The sequence below is a fragment of the Paramisgurnus dabryanus genome, chromosome 3 (assembly GCF_030506205.2).
Source record: "Paramisgurnus dabryanus chromosome 3, PD_genome_1.1, whole genome shotgun sequence".
Classification (NCBI taxonomy): domain Eukaryota; kingdom Metazoa; phylum Chordata; class Actinopteri; order Cypriniformes; family Cobitidae; genus Paramisgurnus; species Paramisgurnus dabryanus.
The window spans coordinates 11899795-11924324 of NC_133339.1; the positions used below are offsets into that span (position 1 = coordinate 11899795).

The 24530-nt window shown below is 40.1% G+C and overlaps 1 protein-coding gene, 1 long non-coding RNA gene and 5 other non-coding genes across 7 annotated transcripts; 1 reads left to right on the forward strand and 6 right to left on the reverse strand.

Moving 5' to 3' along the window:
* Positions 1-828: 828 nt before the first annotated feature.
* On the forward strand, positions 829-21817 carry LOC135768892 (fas-binding factor 1 homolog). The gene is made up of 30 exons (XM_065278255.2): positions 829-1153; positions 1477-1504; positions 1583-1633; positions 1719-1794; positions 2075-2135; positions 2468-2518; positions 6001-6127; positions 6210-6290; positions 6446-6490; positions 6582-6707; positions 6777-6897; positions 6971-7116; positions 7201-7297; positions 7400-7819; positions 7905-7967; positions 8071-8123; positions 8433-8533; positions 8763-8882; positions 9848-9948; positions 10021-10227; positions 10379-10486; positions 10597-10736; positions 10831-10949; positions 11159-11281; positions 16675-16860; positions 17007-17183; positions 17280-17417; positions 19277-19382; positions 19476-19579; positions 21681-21817. Exons 1-30 carry the CDS (start codon positions 1151-1153, stop codon positions 21759-21761), a joined length of 3360 nt encoding a protein of 1119 aa, XP_065134327.1. The 5' UTR covers positions 829-1150; the 3' UTR covers positions 21762-21817.
* Positions 21780-23763, reverse strand: LOC135768915 (uncharacterized). Its single transcript, XR_010542288.1, has 7 exons — positions 23644-23763; positions 23406-23448; positions 23169-23215; positions 22882-22956; positions 22308-22350; positions 22068-22116; positions 21780-21888 (listed from the first exon to the last, which is right to left on the reverse strand). It is a non-coding gene; the product is annotated as an uncharacterized lncRNA (long non-coding RNA).
* Positions 21957-22027, reverse strand: LOC135769214 (small nucleolar RNA R38). Its single transcript, XR_010542376.1, has one exon. It is a non-coding gene; the product is annotated as a small nucleolar RNA R38 (small nucleolar RNA).
* On the reverse strand, positions 22187-22263 carry LOC135769217 (small nucleolar RNA SNORD49). The gene has a single exon (XR_010542379.1). It is a non-coding gene; the product is annotated as a small nucleolar RNA SNORD49 (small nucleolar RNA).
* LOC135769216 (small nucleolar RNA SNORD49) lies at positions 22424-22499 on the reverse strand. The gene has a single exon (XR_010542378.1). It is a non-coding gene; the product is annotated as a small nucleolar RNA SNORD49 (small nucleolar RNA).
* On the reverse strand, positions 23067-23137 carry LOC135769215 (small nucleolar RNA R38). The gene has a single exon (XR_010542377.1). It is a non-coding gene; the product is annotated as a small nucleolar RNA R38 (small nucleolar RNA).
* Positions 23287-23363, reverse strand: LOC135769218 (small nucleolar RNA SNORD49). The gene has a single exon (XR_010542380.1). It is a non-coding gene; the product is annotated as a small nucleolar RNA SNORD49 (small nucleolar RNA).
* Positions 23764-24530: the final 767 nt, after the last annotated feature.

Genomic DNA, 24530 nt, shown 5'->3' on the forward strand with positions numbered 1-24530 from the left:
ATCAACAGAACAGGGCAGAACCACTGAACCTCCCAGAGGAACAACCAGAGGATCTGAGGGAAAACCTGAAAAAATAAAACAGCGAGTAAAAAAACGAAAAGGATTTCAATTTTGTTAATTATGTGCACACGTTTAAATAATTTACATGTTTCATTGGCGCTCATCATCAGTATCATCACAATGGGAAGAAGTTTGTTTGTCATCATAATGTATTTGATAATCCTTTAAACACAAAGTAACGTTAGCCTACCATCCTTTTATTAATTATAAAGTCACTATTTTGACAGTCTATGATGAAACACAGACACACTCACTGCAGTGATGGGTGATTTCAAAGCACGCTTCATGAGGCTTTTTTGTTTATAGACAGAATGATTTGTTTACCATAAATAAAAACACAGAATACACTTTTAATTATGCCTTAATTAAAATAAATAATTTATTTGTCTTAAAAACATATTTTTAGAACAATATTGCTATTATTTTGTAAGAAGTGTAAAATGTTGGAACAGATCTTGCTGCTTTTACACTATTTTGACCAGCAGGTGTCGCCAGCGTGTGGTGTTTCGAACGCTTCGAAAAACTGAATCAATTTGCGAAACATTATTTCAAAGCTTCGAAAAGCTTCGTTTCTCCCATCACTATAATTCACTGTTCTCCCAATGATTAATAAAAGAAACGCAGGTGAAATTCACATGGACGCGACGACTGACTTTGGAAACCAGGACGCTGATTGAGAAGCAGTGCAGTGACTACATTACCCACAATGCCCTGTTGTAAACAGGAAGCGCGTCAAAGCTCCACGGGTTTCAAACCTGTAGAGGACAAACTGATTCCTAAGTAGTGCGTCTTAAAACCATGAAAACACGGACATTTCTTTATGTATTGTTTTAATTCATTTATTGTTTAATTCGGCGGTTCTGAGTGAAGGTTTGACTTTAAGACTAACCGATCTATCAAACCCAAAGCGGTTCCCGTTTTGTTTTTCTTTTGAATCCTCAGATCTGCGTTGTGATCATTTAAGAATAAGTACCAGTAACGTTATCTCGTGTGGGTCCATATCAAGATTTTACCGACGATCAGATGCTCGTGCATTTGTCGGGCTTCTGCTCGTTTCCATTGGTAACGGGGACGCGCAGAGATTGCAGCCATGGTAAAAATAACTTCCTTATTTCGGCAATATATTGCAGTGTATCTTAAAATACGCCTTTAGATATAATGCACAACGATAAAAGTACATATACAATAAATACATATAGTACCACATAGTAAATAGCGGTGTGGCATTTACTCAAAGGTTCAAACCCTCTCAAGAGATCATTCAGGTCCCGTATTTATAATATGCATCTGTCACGTGTTTGTTGCATTGCGCTGTTCTTTTCTTTAAGTATCTTTAAGTATTTAACTATGTGACTAGAGGATTTAACACAGTAATGTTTTAATAGCAAAGTAATGTTTTGTTTTTATTTTTTGCAGACTTCAAAACAGAAGAAGGGTCTCAGAGGTGATTATTTTAATGAAGATTTAGCTTGTCTATCTTGTTTATGTTGAACAAACTCTAATGTTTGTGTCTTTCTCTCAGGCTCTATAGATGATGTGTTAGGAGATCTTCTGGGAGATGATAATGATGATGGTATGAGTATGTTTACTGTTTATGGATATAAATGTCCTTTCTTCTTAAATGATACTGAATGATTTAAATGTTTTGTGATCTACAGGCCCGGCCAAGGTCCGATCTCCAACTGCTGGATCCAGCAGACCTGCAGGCGCCCTTGCATCACGCAGTGGGAAGAGGTAAGTGCTACTGTACACACATGCTGCTGAAACGTGATTGGTTAATAGTGACCAAATCATTCATAGGAAACACTTGCTTTGACCTTCAGTCAGGTTTTTATCAAATACACATGAAGCTTGTGTTCGACAACAAGTATTAGCACAAATAGATGTTCGTCATGAAGCATCTTTAATAAACACCAGCAGTCTGAGAGATGAAGTGATGCAGTAAACAGAGCTAAAGCATCTTTAGTATTTCTCAATCGCAGCTCTTATGATTATAGTGTCTGTTGTGTTTCAGGTCAATGTTAGATGATGATTTCTTCAATAAACTGGCAGTAGAGGCTGTGAATACAGATGAGGTGAGAAACGCTATACAAAACCTGTAGGGAAAAAAATATTCATTCATTCACCTTTATAAAAAGTTCAAGTTATTACACTTTCTTGATAAACTGGTCTGATAAATAAGTCATTAAACTATAAACCAGACTGTGATTTGCTTTCAAATGCTCACATATGCTGAAGTGTCATGTAATGTGTTTTAAACAATGCTTTGAAACAATGTAACATTGTAAAAAGTGCTATATAAGTAGATTTTGATTGATTGAAATGTGATTGAGTGTCTCTCTGTATTGTGATTGGCTGAATTCTGTTAAAGTATGATGTAATGTGATTATGATTGGCTGTTTCTTAGGGTTCTGATGTATCTGAAGCTGATCCTGCTGCTTTACTGGACAGTATGAAGGTAAATATATGCCAAACCCATCTCAAGGCAAGCCGTGGTATAGTCACAAAATATTTGATTTATTTATTCGTCTTCATGGACATGATTTTCTGCTTTTTGTGTTACTTAAAGGACAAGTTTGGTATTTTACACTTAAAGCCCTGTTTTCAGATTGTTTATGATGAAATAGAACGGTTTTGACTAAAATTTCGACATATGCGGCCGCCCCGAAGAATGTACGGGTGTGAGGCGTTTGGAAAAACAGGTCCACAAGTTAACAACGAATGCTAAAACAGCTGTTGGAATGCGTCTTTTGGAGCGATTTTTGTGTGAGCATATCAGTGAACACCCCTGACCACTCGGTGAGTTTCACGTCTTTGTAAACGAAAGTTTAATGCATTTTAGGAAGGATTGTTCCAGTGCACCATTAAACCCATTGTAGAGGTGGGAGGTGAAACACAAACACCCGAAAATTCTCGGGCCAGCATCATATGTCGAAATTTCAGTCAAAACCGTTCTATTTCATCATAAACAATCTGAAAACAGGGCTTTAAGTGTAAAATACCGAACTTGTCCTTTTACACTCATTTCTATAAATAGTTTTCGTGTCCTTAGCACAATTTTTTTCGTCCCATTTTATGTATTGTTTTCTAGTTTAATTTTTTTTTTTACCACTATCCCTTGGGGTTGAGGTTACAGGGTTTCCGCGGGGTTGTAAAAGGTAGTAAATTAAATTATGCCAAATTAAGGCCAGTAAAAAGTAGTAAGCGTCATCTGACGAGGTAGTAAATTTTCGATTGTCTTTTGTAATGTTATGATGCCTGGAAATTAGTTCAAATCACCTGCATATCTGGGCAAATAATCAAAGATCTTTCATCTCTGGGATGTGATCAAAGCCTGGAGTGGAGCCAAATCACGTTCCTCTCTCCGCTGTAAGCGTTCTGTAATCACAACACGCCGGATCCACTCCGGGTTTTCTGACTGTATCACGTTAAGCTGAGGTAAAACTTTATTTCAGCTAGCATGGTCAAACTTATAATGCAGGAAGGCTCCGATGTTTTGAAGATCGATAAAGGTGTAAAAGACGATTGACTTGGCTTAGCGAAATAATGAAGATTGGCGAGCCTTTCAGTTCGTGGGCTAAGAAAACCAAACAGGTAATTGCGTGTCTTTGCACAGTATGACTAACGTAAGGGGTCCTGTATTTTGGGGGTAAATGATTTCTCACGTTACTGATCATCCGCGGCACGCTTTTTAATGCTATGCTGATATAGCCAGAGGCTGGTACAACGGGTTTGTTTAACTCATGGGTAAACTTCATGTGGATCCACAAGAACCAAGAGGCAGATGACATCCAAATCCTGTGAGAGCGATTGACGAGGAATCATAAGAGGAGACTGCTTCCGAAATGCTCTCGCAGGACTTTGATGTCATCCACCTGTCGGTTCTTGCAGTTGCATTTGCGTGTGGGCACAAAAACGTAACATTTGTACACATATTTAAGCACAGCAGTTTAAAAACAGGTGATTTTAAGCCATTCAAACACAAACAACAGGGCGTCCGCAGTTTCTGTGTCAGAGGAGCATGCTAGCCGCGCATTCGATTCTCATTGAGCATGTGTTGTACGTATTTTTGCCGCTTTATTGGCCTTAAATAAAACACATGCCTTAAAAAGAAAGTAAACAGCAGAAACATTGCGCATAAACTAGCACATCAGCGCTGCCTCTATTGTTACATAATATTTTGTTGAGAAATGTACAGTCATTCAATTAACAACATTCACTATGGTTACAGACATCCTGTGCGAATTCTACACGAGTTTGACTCAAGTTACTCGTTCATACATAACGTTACTGTATTAGAGCTGTGACTGTAAACTGTTGTGTAAACAGAACAGACCCTGGATTATTTGTTTATGTTTACTGAATAATATGATATGAAAAAGTTGTATTTGTTCACATTAGTAAATGCATTATATAACATAAACAAACAATGAAAAATATAGAGTATATAAGCATTAATTAATTCTTGTTTATGTCATTACAGTAATTGACAGTAGTTCATGGTGCATTCACTAATGTTAACAGTTTCAACTTTGATTAAAAAATTATTAGTAAATGCTAAAATAAATACATTTACAATCATTACAAATTACAAAAACAATCATTAAAGGTGGTGATATTCATGTTTTCTTTTTATACAGTATTGTGAGTTATTTAGCTGTTTCGCCTTAATCTGAAATGCCCTGCAAACTACAGCTATATATATGCCACATGAGACTTCAATGTGGAATTTATGGCAAAAAAATCTCCCCTTAAAATGCTATTGGTCTCGCCTACATAAAGTGTTAGGTAAAGGAATATGACTTGGCCTGAAAAATATTTCAGTCAGAAGAATTTTTTTCACTTTAATTCTTTTTTGTATGTTATATATGTCAAAATCTCTGTAAATAATAGAAAGGTCGCTGATTAACACTTGCAATTCAGTCTCGTGATGGTTTTAAAAAATATTCTGAAGGTAGTAAAAAAGGTAGTAAAAAGTAGTAAATTTAACTTAAGGATTTCTGTATAAACCCTGGGTTAGAAGACTTTGTTACATTTCAGACATCCAAACCCCAACTATAACCACAACCACATTTTCAATTCGCAATGTCAATTTGCGCAATTTAAATGGTAATGGAAACACAGCTATAGACTGTAAAAATATGGACGTAGTGTCCGTGACGTCACCCATAGGTTTGTAAAAAAAAAATTAAGCCAATAATTGGCGGTGATCTTGGCATCGCGTCACCGCGCATTACTTATGGATAACCAAAAATGGGTAAACTGGAGGGACATGTGTGGAGTTGAGATGGCTGGTTGCTGAAACTACGCCCGCCTAGCTAAACAATAGTGACCTAAGTGGCTGTTCACCAATCACTCAAGTGGCCACGCCCTTTATTATGCATAACCTTAAAGCTTAATATAATTTAAAGAGATGATTTACAAAAACATTCACCCCCTCGCAATTGTCATGAAGAGCAAAATTAGCTATATAGACCAAAACCACTTTTTGTACCAGGCTGTAAATATTTATTTCTGCTGAAAAGTTAATTTTAACATGGAGGTCTACAGATAAATTGTAAATTGTACTTCTGTGCTAGCTTCAAGGTAGAGACTGGAAGGTTTTCCCTTGGTACTTATAAATACGCAATACACCCACATACACTAGTCAACATTTGAAGTGGATCAAAACCTTTTCTAAAAGTTTTCTTAAAACCAATATCCAATACCCGTTCTTGTTTTAGGACAAATTTGGTGAATGTTTTTGATCCACTTCAAATGTTGACTACTATATATTATGTAAACAAAAACTTTTATTCTGCAACCGATTAGTTGCGACTTTTTATTAGGCAGCCCTATTTAAAAATATTTACAAAAATTTTAAAATGTTTACATTTGACATGTTTCACCTAAGATGAAAGCAGATATAATTCTGTTCACTATTACTTTTGTTCACTACAGAACATAGATGACATGGACGCTGACCTGTTTAGCTCCAAGAAGAAACCAAGTTCAGCTCCCGTTCAGAGGAAAGACTCAGGAAGAAAAGAAGAACTTTCCAAACCTGGAGACAAGACCAAAACCTCAGGTAAGTGATTGTTTTAAACAGCCTTAACAAATTATATGACCTTAACGCATCAGTTTGTAAAAGATTGAATGTATGTTTGCAGACAAAATGGTTCCTGAGGAGAAGAAGCCCAGTTCTGCCCCAGCATCCACAACAAGAAGTTACAAGAAGTTCAGCTTTCTTGGTAACTAAAAATCAGATAAAACATGCTGTCTAACTTTATTGTATGGTGTGTGGTCCATGTTTGATAGCTTTATGATTAAGCATTAAAGTTATTTATTTAGTTAGTATTGAGAAATAATTTTCATTTGCTCCATTCTCATGCTGCTTATGGTTCAGATGATGATGAAGGTGGAGGTCTTGATGAGCCTCCTCCTGATAAAGGTATCAAAACTGTCCAGTTCAGGAACCTTCAGAAGCAACTCTGTGAAAAAACATTAAGTTAAACATGTTGATTGATTTCCATGTGACACAGATAACATCGACAATTCCTTAGATGATCTGCTGAATGACTTGGAGCCCAAGCAGGGGCAGAAAAAGACAAATAAATCCGAGGTGACCTCCTCTTTCTCCCCCGCTGTTTCCCACAAAACAGAGACAGGTGAGAAGTACGACATCAGTAGATAAAGCTGAAGGATGATTTCCTCTTTAATACGTGTTTATACTTCAGCTGCTGGTGCGAAACGGAAGAACGATCTGATGTTTGACGAAGAAGATGACCTAATGGATGCTCTGGGCTTTGAAGAGACACCCAAAACACAAGGAAATGGACTGATACAGAAAAAAGAGAGGTACAGACAAATGTTCAATGGGTTGTTCATGTTAAAAGATTTTAAGTAACAGATCTCCATCCTCTATAAACAGTGAAGCTCCTCAGAGAGCCCGTACAAGACTGGATGAGATTTTAGGTAGAGGAACATCACCTCGTCTTCTGGAGAGACCCGTCACAGGAGAGAAGAAAGAGACTCGAGTGCTTGAAAACCAGACGGAGAAACCTTCAGCAGTGAAAGGTGACATCACACTGGACTTTAGCTGTCTTTGTGCCACCCCGTTAAATTGAAAACCCCAAATTAAAATTTGTCTTGTTTCTTTAGTTTCTGTGTTGGACGAGGAGGACGTGATGTTTGGATCTTACCAGCCAACGATGGCCTCCACACCTGAGGGACGTCAGTCCAGAAGACAATCTGTCAGGTCAATGGACATAAAACTGCCGCCACAGTCTTTGAGATTTAATGTTTTAGATGTGGATCTCCTATAAATTTCTTCATTTAACAAAAATTTGAATCGTTTCAGATTCTCGACTGAAGACGTGAGCGCTCACTCTCCTGAACACAAACCCAAACCCTCCACATCCGCACGAGCCGCCCGACCAAAATCAGATTGGCTTGGTCTAAAACAGGAGGAGGAGGAGGAACGAAAGATGAAGGAGGAGCCCAAACAAATCCCCTCAGAGACCCTGAAACCACCAGCGTCTCCCTTAAGAAATCCTTCTAGCCAAGATATGCCTGATACAAAGACAGCAGAACTGCCAGCCGTACCCTCCTCTCCTCAAACCAACAGGAAACAAGAAAAGAAAGAGGAGGACGAGGAAGATGATTGGCTCTCTGGGGCACTGAGTCGTAAAAAAACACAGTTAACCAGCCAATCAGAGGAGAGGGAGATAAAACAAGGCGTTTCATTGGGGGAGGATTTTAAACCAAACACAATCATCAGGTGAAAATATTCAATCCAAAATTAATCTCCTTACACTACAGTATTGATCTGTGACCGTAACAAACTGATGAAGTCGTGTTTTCAGCTCTAAGCAAGATATCTCACGCAGACGACCAGATGAACGTCCTGCCTCAAACCAAGAGCCCAGGTACACAAACCCTGGTGTATGCAATAACAATAAAACGTATTTAAAAGGGAGTGTTGTTTTGTTGTTAAAGTCTATAATAAAATAACGTGTGTGTATTTCTTAGCATGGACTCTTCTGGCATCTCCAACACAAGCAGGGAAGATCAACATAAACCTGGTACAGTGAAAACTCCAGATTTGACTTCTGATTTCATATTTTTACTGAATGTTACATGCACAGTTAGTCCCAAAATCTATTTTTATCTATTTTATTTAAAGATTTTTTGTCAGATGTGGACAACGTTGGTGTTCATCATACTAGAAATATTTTAGCTTGCATCAAGTTTCAGGTTACCCTTCCTGTTGAATAGGAAGAGTAACCAATCTTTAATCTTCTGGATGTTGGGGATTTGCTGATATTTTTCTGCATACTGATCAGAGATGTAAATGTGTTCATGTATGAGTTACATGTAAAGTGATGTTTCAGTGTTTCAGCAGAAATCACCTGCAGATGTCGCTGTACCCCTGAGTCAAACTCAAACAACTTTACATGCAGATAATCTTCAACATCTGCTGATACAGCAACAGGTGATACACACACTTACATGTGTTGTTGTTATACAACACAGTGTTGTAGTCGAGTCAAGACCAAGACCAAAGATCGAGTGTAAAGTCAGAGTGAAGACCGAGTCCAGATTGTTTAGTCTTGACTCGGACTTCACACTTGATCTCTGGTGTTGGTCTTGACTCAGACTCAAGTTGGACTTGACTATAACACAATATAATTTTAAATACTTGCTGTATTGTATGTGTGTAGTTGGCTCAGTCTCAGCTGTGGGGTTTGGGCTCACAGCAGAGAAACAGAAGAGACACAGATGAGACATCTGGAGACCTTATAACATCACTGCAGACACGAATCATACAGCTGGAGGGACAGGTACACACACACACACACACGCAATGTTCAATGGTTGATAAACTAATAGTACACACTTGTGATACAACAGTGTCGATATGATAAAATACACCAATGTTCAATAAATAAAATAAATATAATCACAATAAACTAATCCACCAAAAACATTAGTTGTAGGCAGTGTGTGGTTCAGTGTTTGGTTTAACTAGTTTCTAAGTATTTATTTACCGTAATTTATTAAAAATTAAGGGATTACTTTTATTTTTCCAGTAATTTCATTACTTCTGATCTAATTGAAGTCAATACTGTGTATGGACTGTAGATCAATGATACAAAATACAATTCTGCATTTAACATCAACATTTAAAGTCTAAGGTTTAAATGCATTTTTTTTATGTGTCCTTCTCACTTTAAATACTTTGGTAAGTAAGAATAATGGTAACACTCGTGTGTAGTTTCACTGTTAAATGGTTGGTTATAAGCATTAATATTACTGAGATATTAGCTTTTTATTAATACTTAAAAAGCACATATTAATGCCCAATTCTGCAAAACCTTATTTTATATCCTTAATCATACCCAATTCTTATCAAACAAATAAACAGGAAAAAAGTTTCATCAAGTTTCATCCTATCTTCATGTGTTATCTTTTTATCACCTGGTTTCATCTATAAATAATTTTGAGCAAAAAGCTGAGATAATTGCATTTTTTGTAAATAACTTTTGTTAGATATCAGATTCAGAACGATGATCAAAACTAGTTTTCTATGTATTTTAATTCGTTGATGCTTCTGTTTTTTGTAAATTGAGTAAGAGTGTCACCTAGTGGATAATAGCGGAAATATAGATTATCGTAAAAACTCGTCAGGGATGCGTCATTGGCAGAGAAATGTTTTCTCGTAATTGATGGGATAACTCGTCAATGGCGGGGAAAGAGTGAAAGAGTGTTATCAGAATAATACCTGTTTTTATTTCTGGGTGTTCAGGTGAGGAGTTTACAGCTGGAGAGAGATCAGAAACACATGCTGTTAGAGAGTATTCAAGAGAGACACAAACAAGACACACTGATCATGGACAATACACACAGGTAACACAAACAACACACACACACCACAGAAACAACAAACACAGTGTTTTACGTGTTGTGGTCCTCTCTCAGAGCTCGTGTGAAGCTCCTGGAGGAATCGGTCGCTCAGCGAGAGCTGCGGGCTCGGCAGGAGAACGAGGACCTGATGGAGAGACTGGCAGCTGTTACGCGAATGGTGGAGCAGGAACGGGCAGAGCTGCAGGCACAGCACCAGCGCAGACTGGCACAATGTCAACAGGACAGAGACCGAGAGGTGGAGAGACTGCGAGAACTGCAGAGGTGACGTACATTACAAACGAAAAACCTAATCCTCAATCCTGTGTGGATTACTCCAAGACAAATAATACTCGCAGACACAGTAAAACTACAATTTAACCACACAGCCATTTGAACCAATGCTTTATGATCATTTAATTCATTTGTGTCTCAGGAAGTCAATCCTGGAGATGAAGAGAGATCATGAAGATCAGATTCAGCGTTTGAAGAAACTGAAGGATGAGGAAATTGATGCTGTTACCAGTGCAACATCACAGACCAGGTGCTACTCTATCTTCTCCTTCTGCTTCACATAGTGAGATATTCACACAGTGATCCTGAGCTCTGTGTGACTCAGATGAAGGTAACCGTGTTGTCTTCCGTGGTTTGTAGGTCTCTGACGGTGGTCATTGAACAGATGGAGCAGTTCTCCCGCAGGCTGGGCGATCTGTCGTCTCGTGTGGAGAGCACACACGAAAACACGGCTCAGGGTTTGGAGCTCGGAGCGAGACAGAGAGACGAACAGCTCAGAGGTATCACGACTGAATACTGTAAACACTATACTGTGAAGCAATAAATATTTGCTGTAAGGTCAGTGAGATTCAGTTGGATGTGTTGTGATGTCAGTGCTTCAGGATCGCTTGAGTCAGCAGCAGAGAGAGATGACCGAGGAGAGGTCACGGCTCAAAGAGGTCATCACTAAGATGGACACACAACTCGCTGAGCAGCAGAGACAACTGGAGAAGGTCAGAAACGACAAAGCACAAATCTGATCGAATATTGCACATTATTCTGACCAGTCTGGGCTGGGCTTCTCTGAACCGGCTCATATAACATGTGAATATCATGAATGTAAATCTTTTTAAGTGCTTGTGAGATGGAGAAAGAGTTTGCTAGCTTTGTGTGTGATATAGCAGACATTATGCTGATGTAGAGGTTGTGTATGTGTCTTCAGGAGCGTTGGCGAGTCACAGCAGAACAAGCGAAAGCTGAATCAGCTCTACGAGCTCTCGAGGAAGAGAGACGGACCATGATGCAACACTTCAGTATGGAGAGAGAAGAGCTGGAAAGAGCAAAGGTGAGGCGCTGTCTCCTCTCTACTTAGGGAACGGTCTATCCTATCGTAGGGAGCATCCTATTTGGAATAAAACCTTGAAAGGTAACTGATCTGGAGCTCTTGGAGTACTTCTTCCGTTTTATATCCACCTTAGTTTGAAATATAAAATTGCAGGTTATTTTACATGCATATCTTTACTTTTGTTAAAAACTACACTTACTGGGAAGTCCGACTATAAAGTTTCCCATATTCAATAATTTTAACTTATCTTTGAGCATTTAAACACATTAGTCCCCACCTCTGCTGAGTCGCACAGACTCTGACCATAGATATGAATGTGCGTGTTAGTCCACGCCTCTGCTGAATCGCACAGACTCTGACCATAGATATAAATGTCCGCGTTAGTCCGCACCTCCACTGAAGCGCACAGACTCTGACCATAGATATAAATGCTTGCGTTAGTCAGCGCCTCAACTAAATCGCACAGACTGACAATAGATACAAATGCTCGCGTTAGTCAGCGCCTCCATTAAATCGCAAAGACTTTGACCATAGATATAAATGCTTGCGTTAGTCAGCGCCTCAACTAAATCGCACAGACTGACTATAGATATAAATGCTTGCGTTAGTCAGCGCCTCCATTAAATCGCAAAGACTTTGACCATAGATATAAATGCTTGCGTTAGTCAGCGCCTCAACTAAATCGCAAAGACTGACTATAGATACAAATGCTCGCGTTAGTCAGCGCCTCCATTAAGTCGCATAGACTTTGACAATAGATATAAATGTGCGCGTTAGTGAGCGCCTCAACTAAATCGCACAGACTGACTATAGATACAAATGCTCGCGTTAGTCAGCGCCTCCATTAAATCGCATAGACTTTGACCATAGATATAAATGTTCGCGTTAGTGAGCGCCTCTGCTGAATCGCACAGACTTTGACCATAGATATAAATGCTTGCGTTAGTCAGCGCCTCAACTAAATCGCACAGACTGACTATAGATATAAATGCTCGCGTTAGTCAGCGCCTCCATTAAATCGCAAAGACTTTGACCATATATATAAATGCTAGCGTTAGTCAGCGCCTCAACTAAATCGCAAAGACTGACTACCGACTGTCATCCGACTACCTGCCCGCTAGATCCCATACCCACCCATCTCCTCCAGGCCATCTCTCCGTCTGTTATCCCTGCTCTCACTCACATTATCAATTCATCCCTTTCCACTGGCACCTTCCCTGTAGCATTTAAAGCGGCCCGGATAACCCCGTTGCTGAAGAAACCCACTCTCAATCCTGCTATGCTAGAGAACTACAGACCCGTTTCTCTTCTTCCCTTCATTTCCAAGACTCTTGAACGCATTGTGTTCAACCAGCTCTCCACTTTCTTCACACAAAATAACCTCCTGGATAGCAATCAGTCTGGATTCAAAAGTGGTCACTCCACTGAGACTGCGCTGCTCTCAGTCATTGAGGCCCTAAGGCAGGCAAGGGCAGCCTCCAAATCATCTGTGCTGATCTTACTGGATCTATCTGCAGCTTTTGACACGGTCAATCATCGCATCCTCCTGTCGACTCTCATGTCTATGGGTGTCACTGACACAGCGCTTCTATGGTTCAAGTCGTACCTCTCAGATAGGTCATTTCGGGTATCCTGGAGAGGTGACGTCTCCGAACCCCAACGTCTTGATACCGGGGTCCCTCAAGGCTCTGTGCTTGGACCGTTGCTCTTTTCGATATACATGACATCCCTGGGCTCTGTCATTCGGAAACATGGCTTTTCCTACCACTGCTATGCAGACGACACTCAACTCCACTTGTCGTTACACCCTGTTGATCCTACGGTTTCTGCCTGCATCTCGGCATGCCTGAGTGACATCTCACTCTGGATGAAGGATCACCATTTCCAGCTTAACCTTGCGAAGACAGAACTGCTTGTCATATCATCTGAACCAAAGATTCAGCACAACTTTTCCATTCAGCTAGGTTCCTCGACCATCACGCCTTCCAAGAAGGCCAAAAACCTGGGAGTGGTCATTGATGATCGGCTTAGCTTCACGGAGCATGTTGCCAGCACCGCTCGCTCTTGTAGATTCATCCTCTACAATATTAGGAAAATTAGACCTTTCCTAGATGAGCATGCTACGCAGGTCCTGGTCCAAGCTCTTGTCCTGTCCAGGCTGGACTACTGCAATGCGCTACTGGCAGGACTTCCAGCCTGCACGACCAAACCCCTACAGATGATTCAGAACGCAGCGGCAAGAGTGGTCTTCAATGAGCCAAAGAGGGCGCACGTCACTCCTCTCTTTGTCAAGTTACACTGGCTTCCTATAGCAGCCCGCATCAAATTTAAGGCTCTGCTCCTGGCCTTAAAAACCACCACTGGGTCAGCGCCCCCTTACCTTCGCTTGCTTGTAGAGCCTTATGTACCCTCTCGATCACTGTGCTCTGCCACCGAGTGACGACTTGTGGTACCAACTCTAAAAGGGAAGAAAACACTAACGCGTACCTTCTCAGGAACTGTCCCACAACTGTGGAATGATCTGCCGGTCGTGACACGATCAGCTGACACTGTAGCTGTCTTTAAGACTCGGCTAAAAACCCATCTCTTCCACCATTACCTAACTTCAACTTCCTAATTACAGATTTACTATCTCTTTCTCTATCTACCTTCCTCTTTATCTAAAAAAAATAAAATAAAAAAAAATAAAAAAAACATTACTAACATACCCTTGGCTATGTATATTGTGTTGGACTTGATGAGACTATTTCCAGTGCACTTATGTAATGCTGTTCTTATGTTGCCATAATTGCTTCTATTGTTTACCTCACTTGTAAGTCGCTTTGGACAAAAGCGTCTGCTAAATGACTAAATGTAAATGTAGATACAAATGCTCGCGTTAGTCAGCGCCTCCATTAAATCGCATAGACTTTGACCATAGATATAAATGCTTGCGTTAGTCAGCGCCTCCTTAAAATCGCATAGACTTTGACAATAGATATAAATGTTCGCGTTAGTGAGCATCTCTACTGAATCGCACAGACTTTGACCATAGATATAAATGCTTGCGTTAGTCAGTGCCTCAACTAAATCGCACAGACTGACAATAGATACAAATGCTCGCGTTAGTCAGCGCCTCCATTAAATCGCATAGACTTTGACCATAGATATAAATGTTTGCGTTAGTGAGCACCTCTGCTGAATCGCACAGACTTTGACCATAGATATAAATGCTTGCGTTAGTCAGTGCCTCAACTAAATCGCACAGACTGACTATAGATACAAATGCTCGCGTTATTCAGGGCCTCCATTAAAACGCATAGACTTTGACAATAGATATAAATGCTCGTGTTAGTCAGCGCCTCCATTAAATCGCTTAGACTTTGACAATAGATATAAATGTGCGCGTTAGTGAGCGCCTCAACTAAATCGCACAGACTGACTATAGATACAAATGCTCGCGTTATTCAGCGCCTCCATTAAATCGCATAGACTTTGACCATAGATATAAATGCTCGCGTTAGTCAGCGCCTCCATTAAATCGCTTAGACTTTGACAATAGATATAAATGCTCGCGTTAGTGAGCGCCTCAACTAAATCGCACAGACTGACTATAGATACAAATGTTCGCGTTAGTCATCGCCTCAATTAAATCGCATAGACTTTGACCATAGATATAAATGTTCGCGTTAGTGAGCGCCTCTGCTGAATCGCACAGACTTTGACCATAGATATAAATGCTTGCGTTAGTCAGCGCCTCAACTAAATCGCACAGACTGACTATAGATATAAATGCTCGCGTTAGTCAGCGCCTCCATTAAATCGCAAAGACTTTGACCATATATATAAATGCTTGCGTTAGTCAGCGCCTCAACTAAATCGCACAGACTGACTATAGATATAAATGCTCGCGTTAGTCAGCGCCTCCATTAAATCGAAAAGACTTTGACCATAGATATAAATGCTTGCGTTAGTCAGCGCCTCAACTAAAACGCAAAGACTGACTACAGATACAAATGCTCGCGTTAGTCAGCGCCTCCATTAAATCGCATAGACTTTGACCATAGATATAAATGCTTGCGTTAGTCAGCGCCTCCATTAAATCGCAAAGACTTTGACAATAGATATAAATGCTCGCTTTAGTGAGCGCCTCAATTAAATCGCACAGACTGACTATAGATACAAATGCTCGCGTTAGTCAGCACCTCCATTAAATCGCAAAGACTTTGACCATAGATATAAATGCTTGCGTTAGTCAGCGCCTCAACTAAATCGCAAAGACTGACTACAGATACAAATGCTCGCGTTAGTCAGCACCTCCATTAAATCGCATAGACTTTGACCATAGATATAAATGCTCGCGTTAGTCAGCGCCTCCATTAAATCGCATAGACTTTGACAATAGATATAAATGCTCGCGTTAGTGAGCGCCTCAATTAAATCCCACAGATTGACTATAGATACAAATGCTCGCGTTAGTCAGGGCCTCCATTAAATCGCATAGACTTTGACAATAGATATAAATGCTCGCGTTTGTGAGCGCCTCTGCTGAATCGCACAGACTTTGACCATAGATATAAATGCTTGCGTTAGTCAGCGCCTCTGCTGAATCACACAGACTTTTGAATTGAACTTTGACCATAGATATAAATGCTCGCGTTACTCAGCGCCTCTGCTGAAATCCACAGACTTTGACCATAGATATACATGCACGCGTTAGTCCGCGCCTTAACTGAATCGCACAGACTTTGACCATAGATATAAATTCTCACGTTAGTCAGCGCCTCCATTAAATCGCATAGACTTTGACCATAGATATAAATGCTCACGTTAGTGAGCGCCTCTGCTGAATCGCACAGACTTTGACCATAAATATAAATACTCGCATTAGTCAGCGCATCTGCTGAATCGCACAGACTCTGACCATAGATATAGATGCTCGCGTTAGTCAGCGCCTCCATTGAATTGCACAGACTCTGCAAAGAAACAGTGTCATTTTTTAGTATTTTATTTATGATAACAACGAGTACATTACTTTAGTTTAAATAATCTCTAAAGCGTAGCGAAAACTACACTGAGCTAACGTTACTGTGTAAAAGGTGTACTATACAATTTTAACTACAGATTGCCTGCCAAACCTCCTTCACATGATCCCTGTTTGCTGTCTCCCCTTGACTTTAGGAAACCAAAACATTTGTTATTTTCATTTTCAACAAGGTATTCTGCCCAGTAGCCACCAGTCAGACCATTAAGTGGAGACCAAAAAATTTAGTTCTGTCCAGACGCGTAACCGCAATAATGCGCATGCTTCTTATTATACCGTCTATACATAAATATCCACATTAGTGCCTGCCTCCACTCAATCACACCAGCTCGGACCATGGATAGTTTATCTGTCTCTCTATGTCTGTCAGAGCGCTCTATTGGATGAACAGCAGTCTGTGATGCAGCACTGTGCTGAGGAACGCAGGAAACTGGCAGGGGAGTGGAGTCGCTTCCACGCGCAGGAGAAGATTCGACAGGAGCGAGCGGAGAGAGAGGCCAGTCGAGCCCTGGAGAGAGACGCGAGTAGAGAGGGATCCATCATCAGTATGGCACAGGTAACACCACACCATCAGAGGGCGCTCTTTACACCACAATACTGTACTTTACACTTTTGTGAGCTAAATCTGACAATGGGGTGAAAAAATCTTTAAATGCGACTGCGGTGTCATCATTAAAATAACGTAAATGTTTGTGTGCTCAGGAACAGGCCGAGCTGAAACTACGTGCTGGAGAGCTTAAGCAGAAAGAGGAATCGCTGCAGAAAGAGAGAGACAGTCTGGAGAAAATGAGACAGGAGCTGGAGAGAGATAAAGAAAAACTCAGCACAACTGCGTTACAACTCAAAACACGAGCACAGGAGGTGGAGAGCTTCAGTAAGGTAAAATAACACCACACACACACACAAACGTGAATGACTGGGGTCTGTCTGTATGGATATGATCATGATCTACAGTACACAGAGTTTGTTTTACAGCTGGCGTCTGAACGCTTTGAAGAGGGAGAGCGAGCGCTGCGAGAGGCCAGACAGGTGGAGACCGAACACCAGAGCAGATTACACAACATTCACACACAGATGGAGAGACTCCGCCAACAACAGCAAAGCTTACAACAGGTTATAAACACACACACACACTTGACCTCAGTACACAAACAGCTCCTGGATTCATCACGATGTGTTTCATCACAATATGATCTTGTATTTATTTTTTGAGCCAGCAATACGATATTTAATAAAAAACACTTTGAATGCTACTTGCACTGCTTTGTTGTTATATCACAATCTGGTGTGCACGCAAACAGGTGGGTTAAAACAAAAATATGCACTTCATACAAAATATTTATTCAACTTGCTCGAAGACGCATTTGAGGCAAATACCGTGTGTTCATGTCATTCGCATCGCCCCGCGCGCAAGTTCACGTCTATTCGCATTGACTTTGTATGTAGTCTACTTGCGCAAATCATTGAATTCACGTTTGGTGTGTACACCCTATTATAGCTTTTTGCATCTGAACTCTTCAATTATTTTGTGACAAATGCTGCGTACACACCAAACGCAAAGCATCTCGTTCCTTGCTCTAGATAACTCGTGGGATTTAACTTTGTGTCATCTGAATTTTTCGCTTGAGTTGAATATTTTTATCTCGCGGGAAGACGCGTTTAGGGCGAACCGCGCGCATTTTCCCAGCAATCCGCACAAATTAGTGTCATTCGAATCACCCTATGCGTATATTTGTGTATTCACATTGACTTTGTATTTAATCTATTCGCACGAAAAATTGAATTTGTGTTTGCCCCATTATAGGGTTTTCAACTCTTCAGTTATGTTTTGACTAATGCTGCGTACACACCAAACGCAAAGCATGGCGTTCCTCGCTCTAAATTACACGTGGGATTTAATCCGAATATTTTCGCTTGAGTTGAATATGTTTATCATGCGCAAATACGCGTTTTGAGGCAAATAGTGTGTTTTCGCGGCAAACGCGCTGTCCAACCTGGGTCATTCGCATCCCCCTGCGCAAGTTCGCGTCTTTGCATTGACTTTGTATGTAATCTACTCGTGTAAATCATTGAATTCGCGTTTGGTGGTTCCCCTCTATAGAATTTGTAAAATCGAACTCTTTGCATTTGATCAAACAGCTTCCTAAGGTTTTACTGTTCACACCGATATGAGTTTTACAGAATATTAAAGGTGTACACCTCTATTTTGAGCGCCAATAAAATGTTACTTTTCTAATGAAAGATTAATATGTTTGACACAAGTATTTTTGTCTACAAAAGTAATTTTAAACTTTTAAACATACAGTTTTTCCAAGAGATAAAAAAATTAGATCATGACAAACACTTTAATTATCTGTACTGTATAGGGATGTGCATCGATGCATCGCGTTCCCATTGAAAAGACCCGTCTAAAAATCGATTCTGAATCGTAAGGCTCTGATTCAGTGTTTCGATCAGTAGGAAGTCCTTATCAATCTAAAATCACCATGAGTTTGACTCGTTTATAACGAGTATTTAAAAAAGCAACACTCGTCAAACACAATCATTCAAAATCTTCTCTATTATCATGAAAATACCTGAAACAATCTGAAGAACAGCGATATAAATATTCATGTAGACATTTCCTGGAATAGTGTTTGTAATGGTACTTTTGTGGCACAAATGGTGTTTCTAAGCGAGAGCGCCCCCTGGCTTTTGAATGTGGCGGCATTTCACCGTAATTCATTCGTTGAGAAAACGCGCATTTGCCCGATTAATTGTCACAACCCTAGTACTGTATATATGTAACAAGATAAACAAATAGTCCTGAGGATCTGAACAGTTAAGACTGAAATGTGCAGAACAAAATTTCTTGGTCAGCAGATTTTGATTGGTTTATGATGTACTGCAGGATTGTCTCTTTCAAGAGCTTTTCTTTCATTGATATCATCATCATCATCAGACTTAATGTGTTCACACTGTGTTTCTCTCAGGAGCGTTTGAGAATGACAGATCATCGCAGAGACGTAGAGAGAATGAGACAGAGTTTACCATTGAATCCTCCAGTGAATCCTCTGAACACAGCACCTGTAATCACAGGTAAATCATCATCATCATAGTTCATTCACCTTCACATCAATGAAACATAACTGATGATCTCTCTTTATGTGTGTGTGTGTGTGTGTTTGTTAGATTTCTCTCCAGTATTAAGTAGCACACACCTGACATCTGCTGTGAATCCTCAACCTGGTGAACTACACGCCAAACTCGCCCTCATCAAGTACACGGCTGAGAAGGTAAATCTCATATTCTGCTCTACAAAAGGCAAAAGACTTTAACTCACTAGAGCAGGGGTAGGGAAGTTTGGTCCAAGAGAGCCACAGTCCTGAAAAGTTTAGATCGAACCTTAATCAAACACACCTGAACAAGACAATCAATGTCTTTAAGATTACTAAAGCCTCGCAAACTAGACTTTAGCCCTGTCCCAAATGGCGCACTTCATGTGGACTTTCGGACTTGTGGCCATAAATTGCGCGTGGTTGCTTAGTCTACGAGTCTGTAGGGTGTCCCATCTTTATGCTTTGAAGTGTGCTCATCAGCACCTCCTTTGCCCCCTTGATGCAGTCTTCAGCTAAGCCCACACTGCAGCAGGCTTCGCGCTCTTTACCAACCCAGAAGTCCTTCTGAAAGAGCAATCAGATGACGTTAGGGATGAGTTCACACTGACGGGCAACTTCTCTACCCATTTCCGGTGTGATGCACGAGTCTGTCCCAAAATACGACTCCGGTGCACCCACGTGGACTCGCATCAACAGTCCCTAAAGTCTGCACTACATGATGTCATCAAAGTGTGGACTTTGAGGAGGACCACAAGTCTGGAGTGTGCCATTTGGGACAGGGCCTTTGAGTACATTGCTGCAGGGACGTACCAGCACAGTTGTACTGGTCACAACTGGTGATACAAATTCTCAGGTCAGAGTTCACTAGACAGGGATTAGACTAGTCATAAGCCGTTTCTCAAAGTCAAGGAAGGATCCTCGGAAGCCAGAATTTCGAGGAGGCTACGTCATCGACGTCCGTCGAAAGGACTGTTCCAATGTCGAGGATTCTCGGAATTTCAGTCAAGGACTGAGTCCTTTGTTCAAGAAATATCCCATATACAGGAAAGGATGCATGTGTGTATCCTTCATGCTCTTCGCGCGCTGAAATCACCCACAATCCTATGAGCGCAGCACAGAAAGCCCACCGTTCATTGACACATTGACGTGCACTTGCTAGCCTGATCTATTTAACGTGTTCTCCGAATGCTTAAGACACTGGTCACCAATCCTGGTCCTGGAGGGCCGGTGTCTCTGCAGAGTTTAGCTCCAACCCTAATCAAACACACCTGAAGCAGCTAATCAGGTGTGTTTGATTAGGGTTGGAGCTAAACTCTGCAGAGACACCGGCCCTCCAGGACCAGGATTGGTGACCACTGGCTTAAGAGGAGCCTCGCCTAGCCTCTAAAGGAAGTGACTTGTAAGGACTAGTCCTGCCAAGGAAGTTTCCTTGACATTGAGAAACGGCCATTGACTGTTTCCCGATCCTGGTCCTCAAGCACCCCCTTCCAGAAAGTTTTAGACGTCTCATTTTAAACAGCCGATTCAACTCATCAGCCTCCTTCCAGAATGGTAAACATGTCTCCCTAACAAGCTGATAAGTTAAATCAGGTGTGTTAAATAAGGAGACATCTAAAATTTTCTGGTAGGGGGTACTTGAGGACCAGGATTGGGAAACACTGGTCTAGTGAAACTGATCTGTCTTTTGCAGGGCAGCATTCATAGTCACATGTAATTGCCTATAAACTAGGGGTGGGGAACCCTGGTCCTGGAGGGCCACTGTCCTGCAGAGTTAAGTTCCAACCCTAATTATACACACCTGAAAATTTTTATTGAAGTCTTCAGGATTATATGGAAATGAAATTCAGGTGTTTTATTAGGGTTGGAACTAAACTCTGCAGGACAGTGGCCCTCCAGGACCCAGGGTTCCCCACTCCTGCTATAAACAAATATAATGTACACAGTCCACCTTCTGCATATGGTAGTTTTTCAGTTTGTTATATATTCAAACTCCCAAATGTCGGCTGATCCTTGTGCCTTATTTCAGCAACATTTAAAAGAATGACTAATGCACCATGTGATACTAGAAGTTTCAACTCAATGCAGTTGATAGGAATTTGAACATTTCTTTGCAGTTGAACAATCTATAGAATTATAAGATTTTACTGAATTTGACCGTTGCACACTTTCCTAAACAGTTTCTTAAAGTTTGTAGCTACTGTCATATTTGAACACTATCCCAATTCTTATGCTCAATGATTTAAAGACAATACCTAACATGGTACATTTGTCTCAACAGGACAGAGACTTCTTACAAGAGGAGCAATATTTCCTACAGACCTTGAAGAAAACTTCATATAACTCCATCTTAAACACATGACCACATGGACATCAGAAATTGTTTTATACCCTTTATTAAATGACTTTGATACTTTAGTAAATTTATGCATTTGAGTTTTGTCTCGTCTTTCCATTTGTCATCACATCACGGTGGGGTGTCTCCATTCCTAAAAAGCATTAAATAAATCCATTAGTGAACAAGTCACTTTAAACATTAAACACATGAATGATCCATACAAGCCTCAGGTTACCATAAGTCCACACATTATTTTCAGACAGGGATAACTTCTTTCATCACAGGCTGTAACAACCTTTTCATGGATATTTAATGGACTGTCATACGTACCAGTTTCACAAAACACCCCAAACAGCTCCAGGTGGTGGTCTTACTCAATCTGTAAGTAAGAAGTAGTCGAGGTCAGGTTTGGTGATGTTACAGGTTAAGCCTCTGCTTTTCTTCAGTTTCCTCAGAATAATTTTGCTTTGCTATCGTCAGTTATCGCATAAGACGGCACTTCCTATGTAGCGTTTTCATCTTTGGAAAGCGTTTAAAAAAAAAAAAAACATAACTTAAGCTGATGTTTACCTGATCAACTCTCAAATGTTCACGTGCAGATCTTGAAGAGCACCTGTAGATAGACAGTTCAACATTAGATGTTGCGTTTAACAATTGTGTTCATAATCACTGCAGATTATGGTGTTTCTCAGAATGATTTTGCTTTGCCATCGTCAGTTCTCGCATCAGACGGCACTTCCTATAGCGTTTATCATCACAGAACACAGTCAATATCAGTTAATAATCTGCAATGGGTTAAAGCAGGGTATGGGGTTTTTGGGCCAGAATTGAAGGGACTTTCTACCTTCGAGTTCACCCAAAAATACTGTCATTTACAAACTCTCATCTTGTTACAAACCTGTACAAATGTCTTTGTTTTGATGAACATGAGGAATGTTTTATCGATCGTTTTTGAGCGCCACTCACTTCCAAAAATTCTATGCAAGTGAATAGGGCTCACAAACCATTTTATCAGAAAATAAATTTATACAAGTTTGTAACATGAGTGAAAAAATTCATTTTTGGGTGAATTATCACTTTAAATGGGTCTGAATTAACAAAAGCAACATAGAACAGCTTAGAGATAAAAGAGCATACAACTCACCACTTCAATAACAGTGAACATTTTATCTTGCACGAGTAAAGTGGCCACGAGATCATCACACTCATATCATCCTGCCTGCAAAAAGACAAGTGATGAGTAAAATTAGTACTTTATTCCCTAAAAAGCATTAAATAAATCCATTAGTGAACAAGTCATTTAAAACATGAAACACATGAATGATCTGTACAAGCCTCAGGTTACCATAAGTCCACACAATATTTTCAGACAGGGATAACTTCTTTCATCACAGGCTGTAACAATAATGGACATTTAATGGTCATACGTACCAGTTTATCACCAAACACCCGAATAGCTCCAGCAGGTCTCACTCAATCTGTAAGGACAGAAGAAGTCAAAGTCAGGTTTGGTGATGTTACAGGTTAAGCCTTTGCTTTTCTTTAGTTTCCTCAGAATAATTTTGCTTTGCTATCGTCAGTTATCGCATAAGACGGCACTTCCTATGTAGCGTTTTCATCTTTGGAAAGCGTTGTTAAAATCACAGAAGAACTAAAGCATATATTTACCTGATCAACACTCAAGTGTTCACGTGCAGAACTTGAAGAGCACCTGTAAAGAAACAGTTCAACATCAAATGTAGCATTTAACATTGATACTTTATAGGTTAAAAAAGTAATAAACTTATGGATTTATGGATAATTAATTGTACTGCACGAGCACATGGCACGCCATTACTGCACAACTGATTCTCAATTTTCTTTACATAAACATTAACTTTCGGAAGTCGCCAAACACTTTACTTACATTTCTCATGGTGGTCTGGACGCTGCGTGATCAGATCCACGTGTGTTACAAATCATGCTTTAATTTGATTAGATTTTTTTTTTATCAACAATGCCAGCAAACAGCCGCGTGCTGAGAAAGAAAGAGAGCGAGGAAGAGCGCGCATGCGCTTTTATATACTTGCGTGCGTCACAACCCACGTGACAATCTGACGTCTGCGCGCTGGGAAAGTTACGCGTTTACAAAATAAAAGTAATTCAAATAATAACAAATAAATAAATACTTTAAACATTTTCGTAATATAAATACTACGAAATTCTAATTATTCTGTTAGGTTATTTGCTTATTTACTTTTATTGATTAAATTATTGTGTTGAAATTCAAGTCAGAGATATTGTTTGTGAAACCTAAGTTTTCAAGTTTTCAAGTGTTTTTTGTTTGTTTGTTTGTTTGTTTGTTTGTTTGTTTGTTTGTTTGTTTGTTTGTTTGTTTTTTCAATTATGTGTTGTATTTTCACAACACAAATGCAGAATTTTACATGAACATACAAATATTTTTGCATAAAAATCCCAATTATAACTCTTCCTATAAATATTTAATTTGCCTTGCCAATTGGGATCATATTTATTATTGTTTTGACAGTAGTTTCTGTTAATTAAAGATTGAGAAATCCAAGGAAAAATACAGCATGTGCATGTGTTTTCCACATACTGACTTTATAAATCTGCCCCCCCCCCCACTGAAAAAAGCTAAAACCAGCATAAGCTAAGTATTAGCTTTTTACGATTGTCTTGTTGGACGTAGCTGGTCAGGTTAGAAGACCATGTGACCAACCAGCTAGACAAGCATTGCAAGGCAGGGAGGACCATCTTAAACCAGCTACTGCCACCTTTAATTAGAGGAGCACT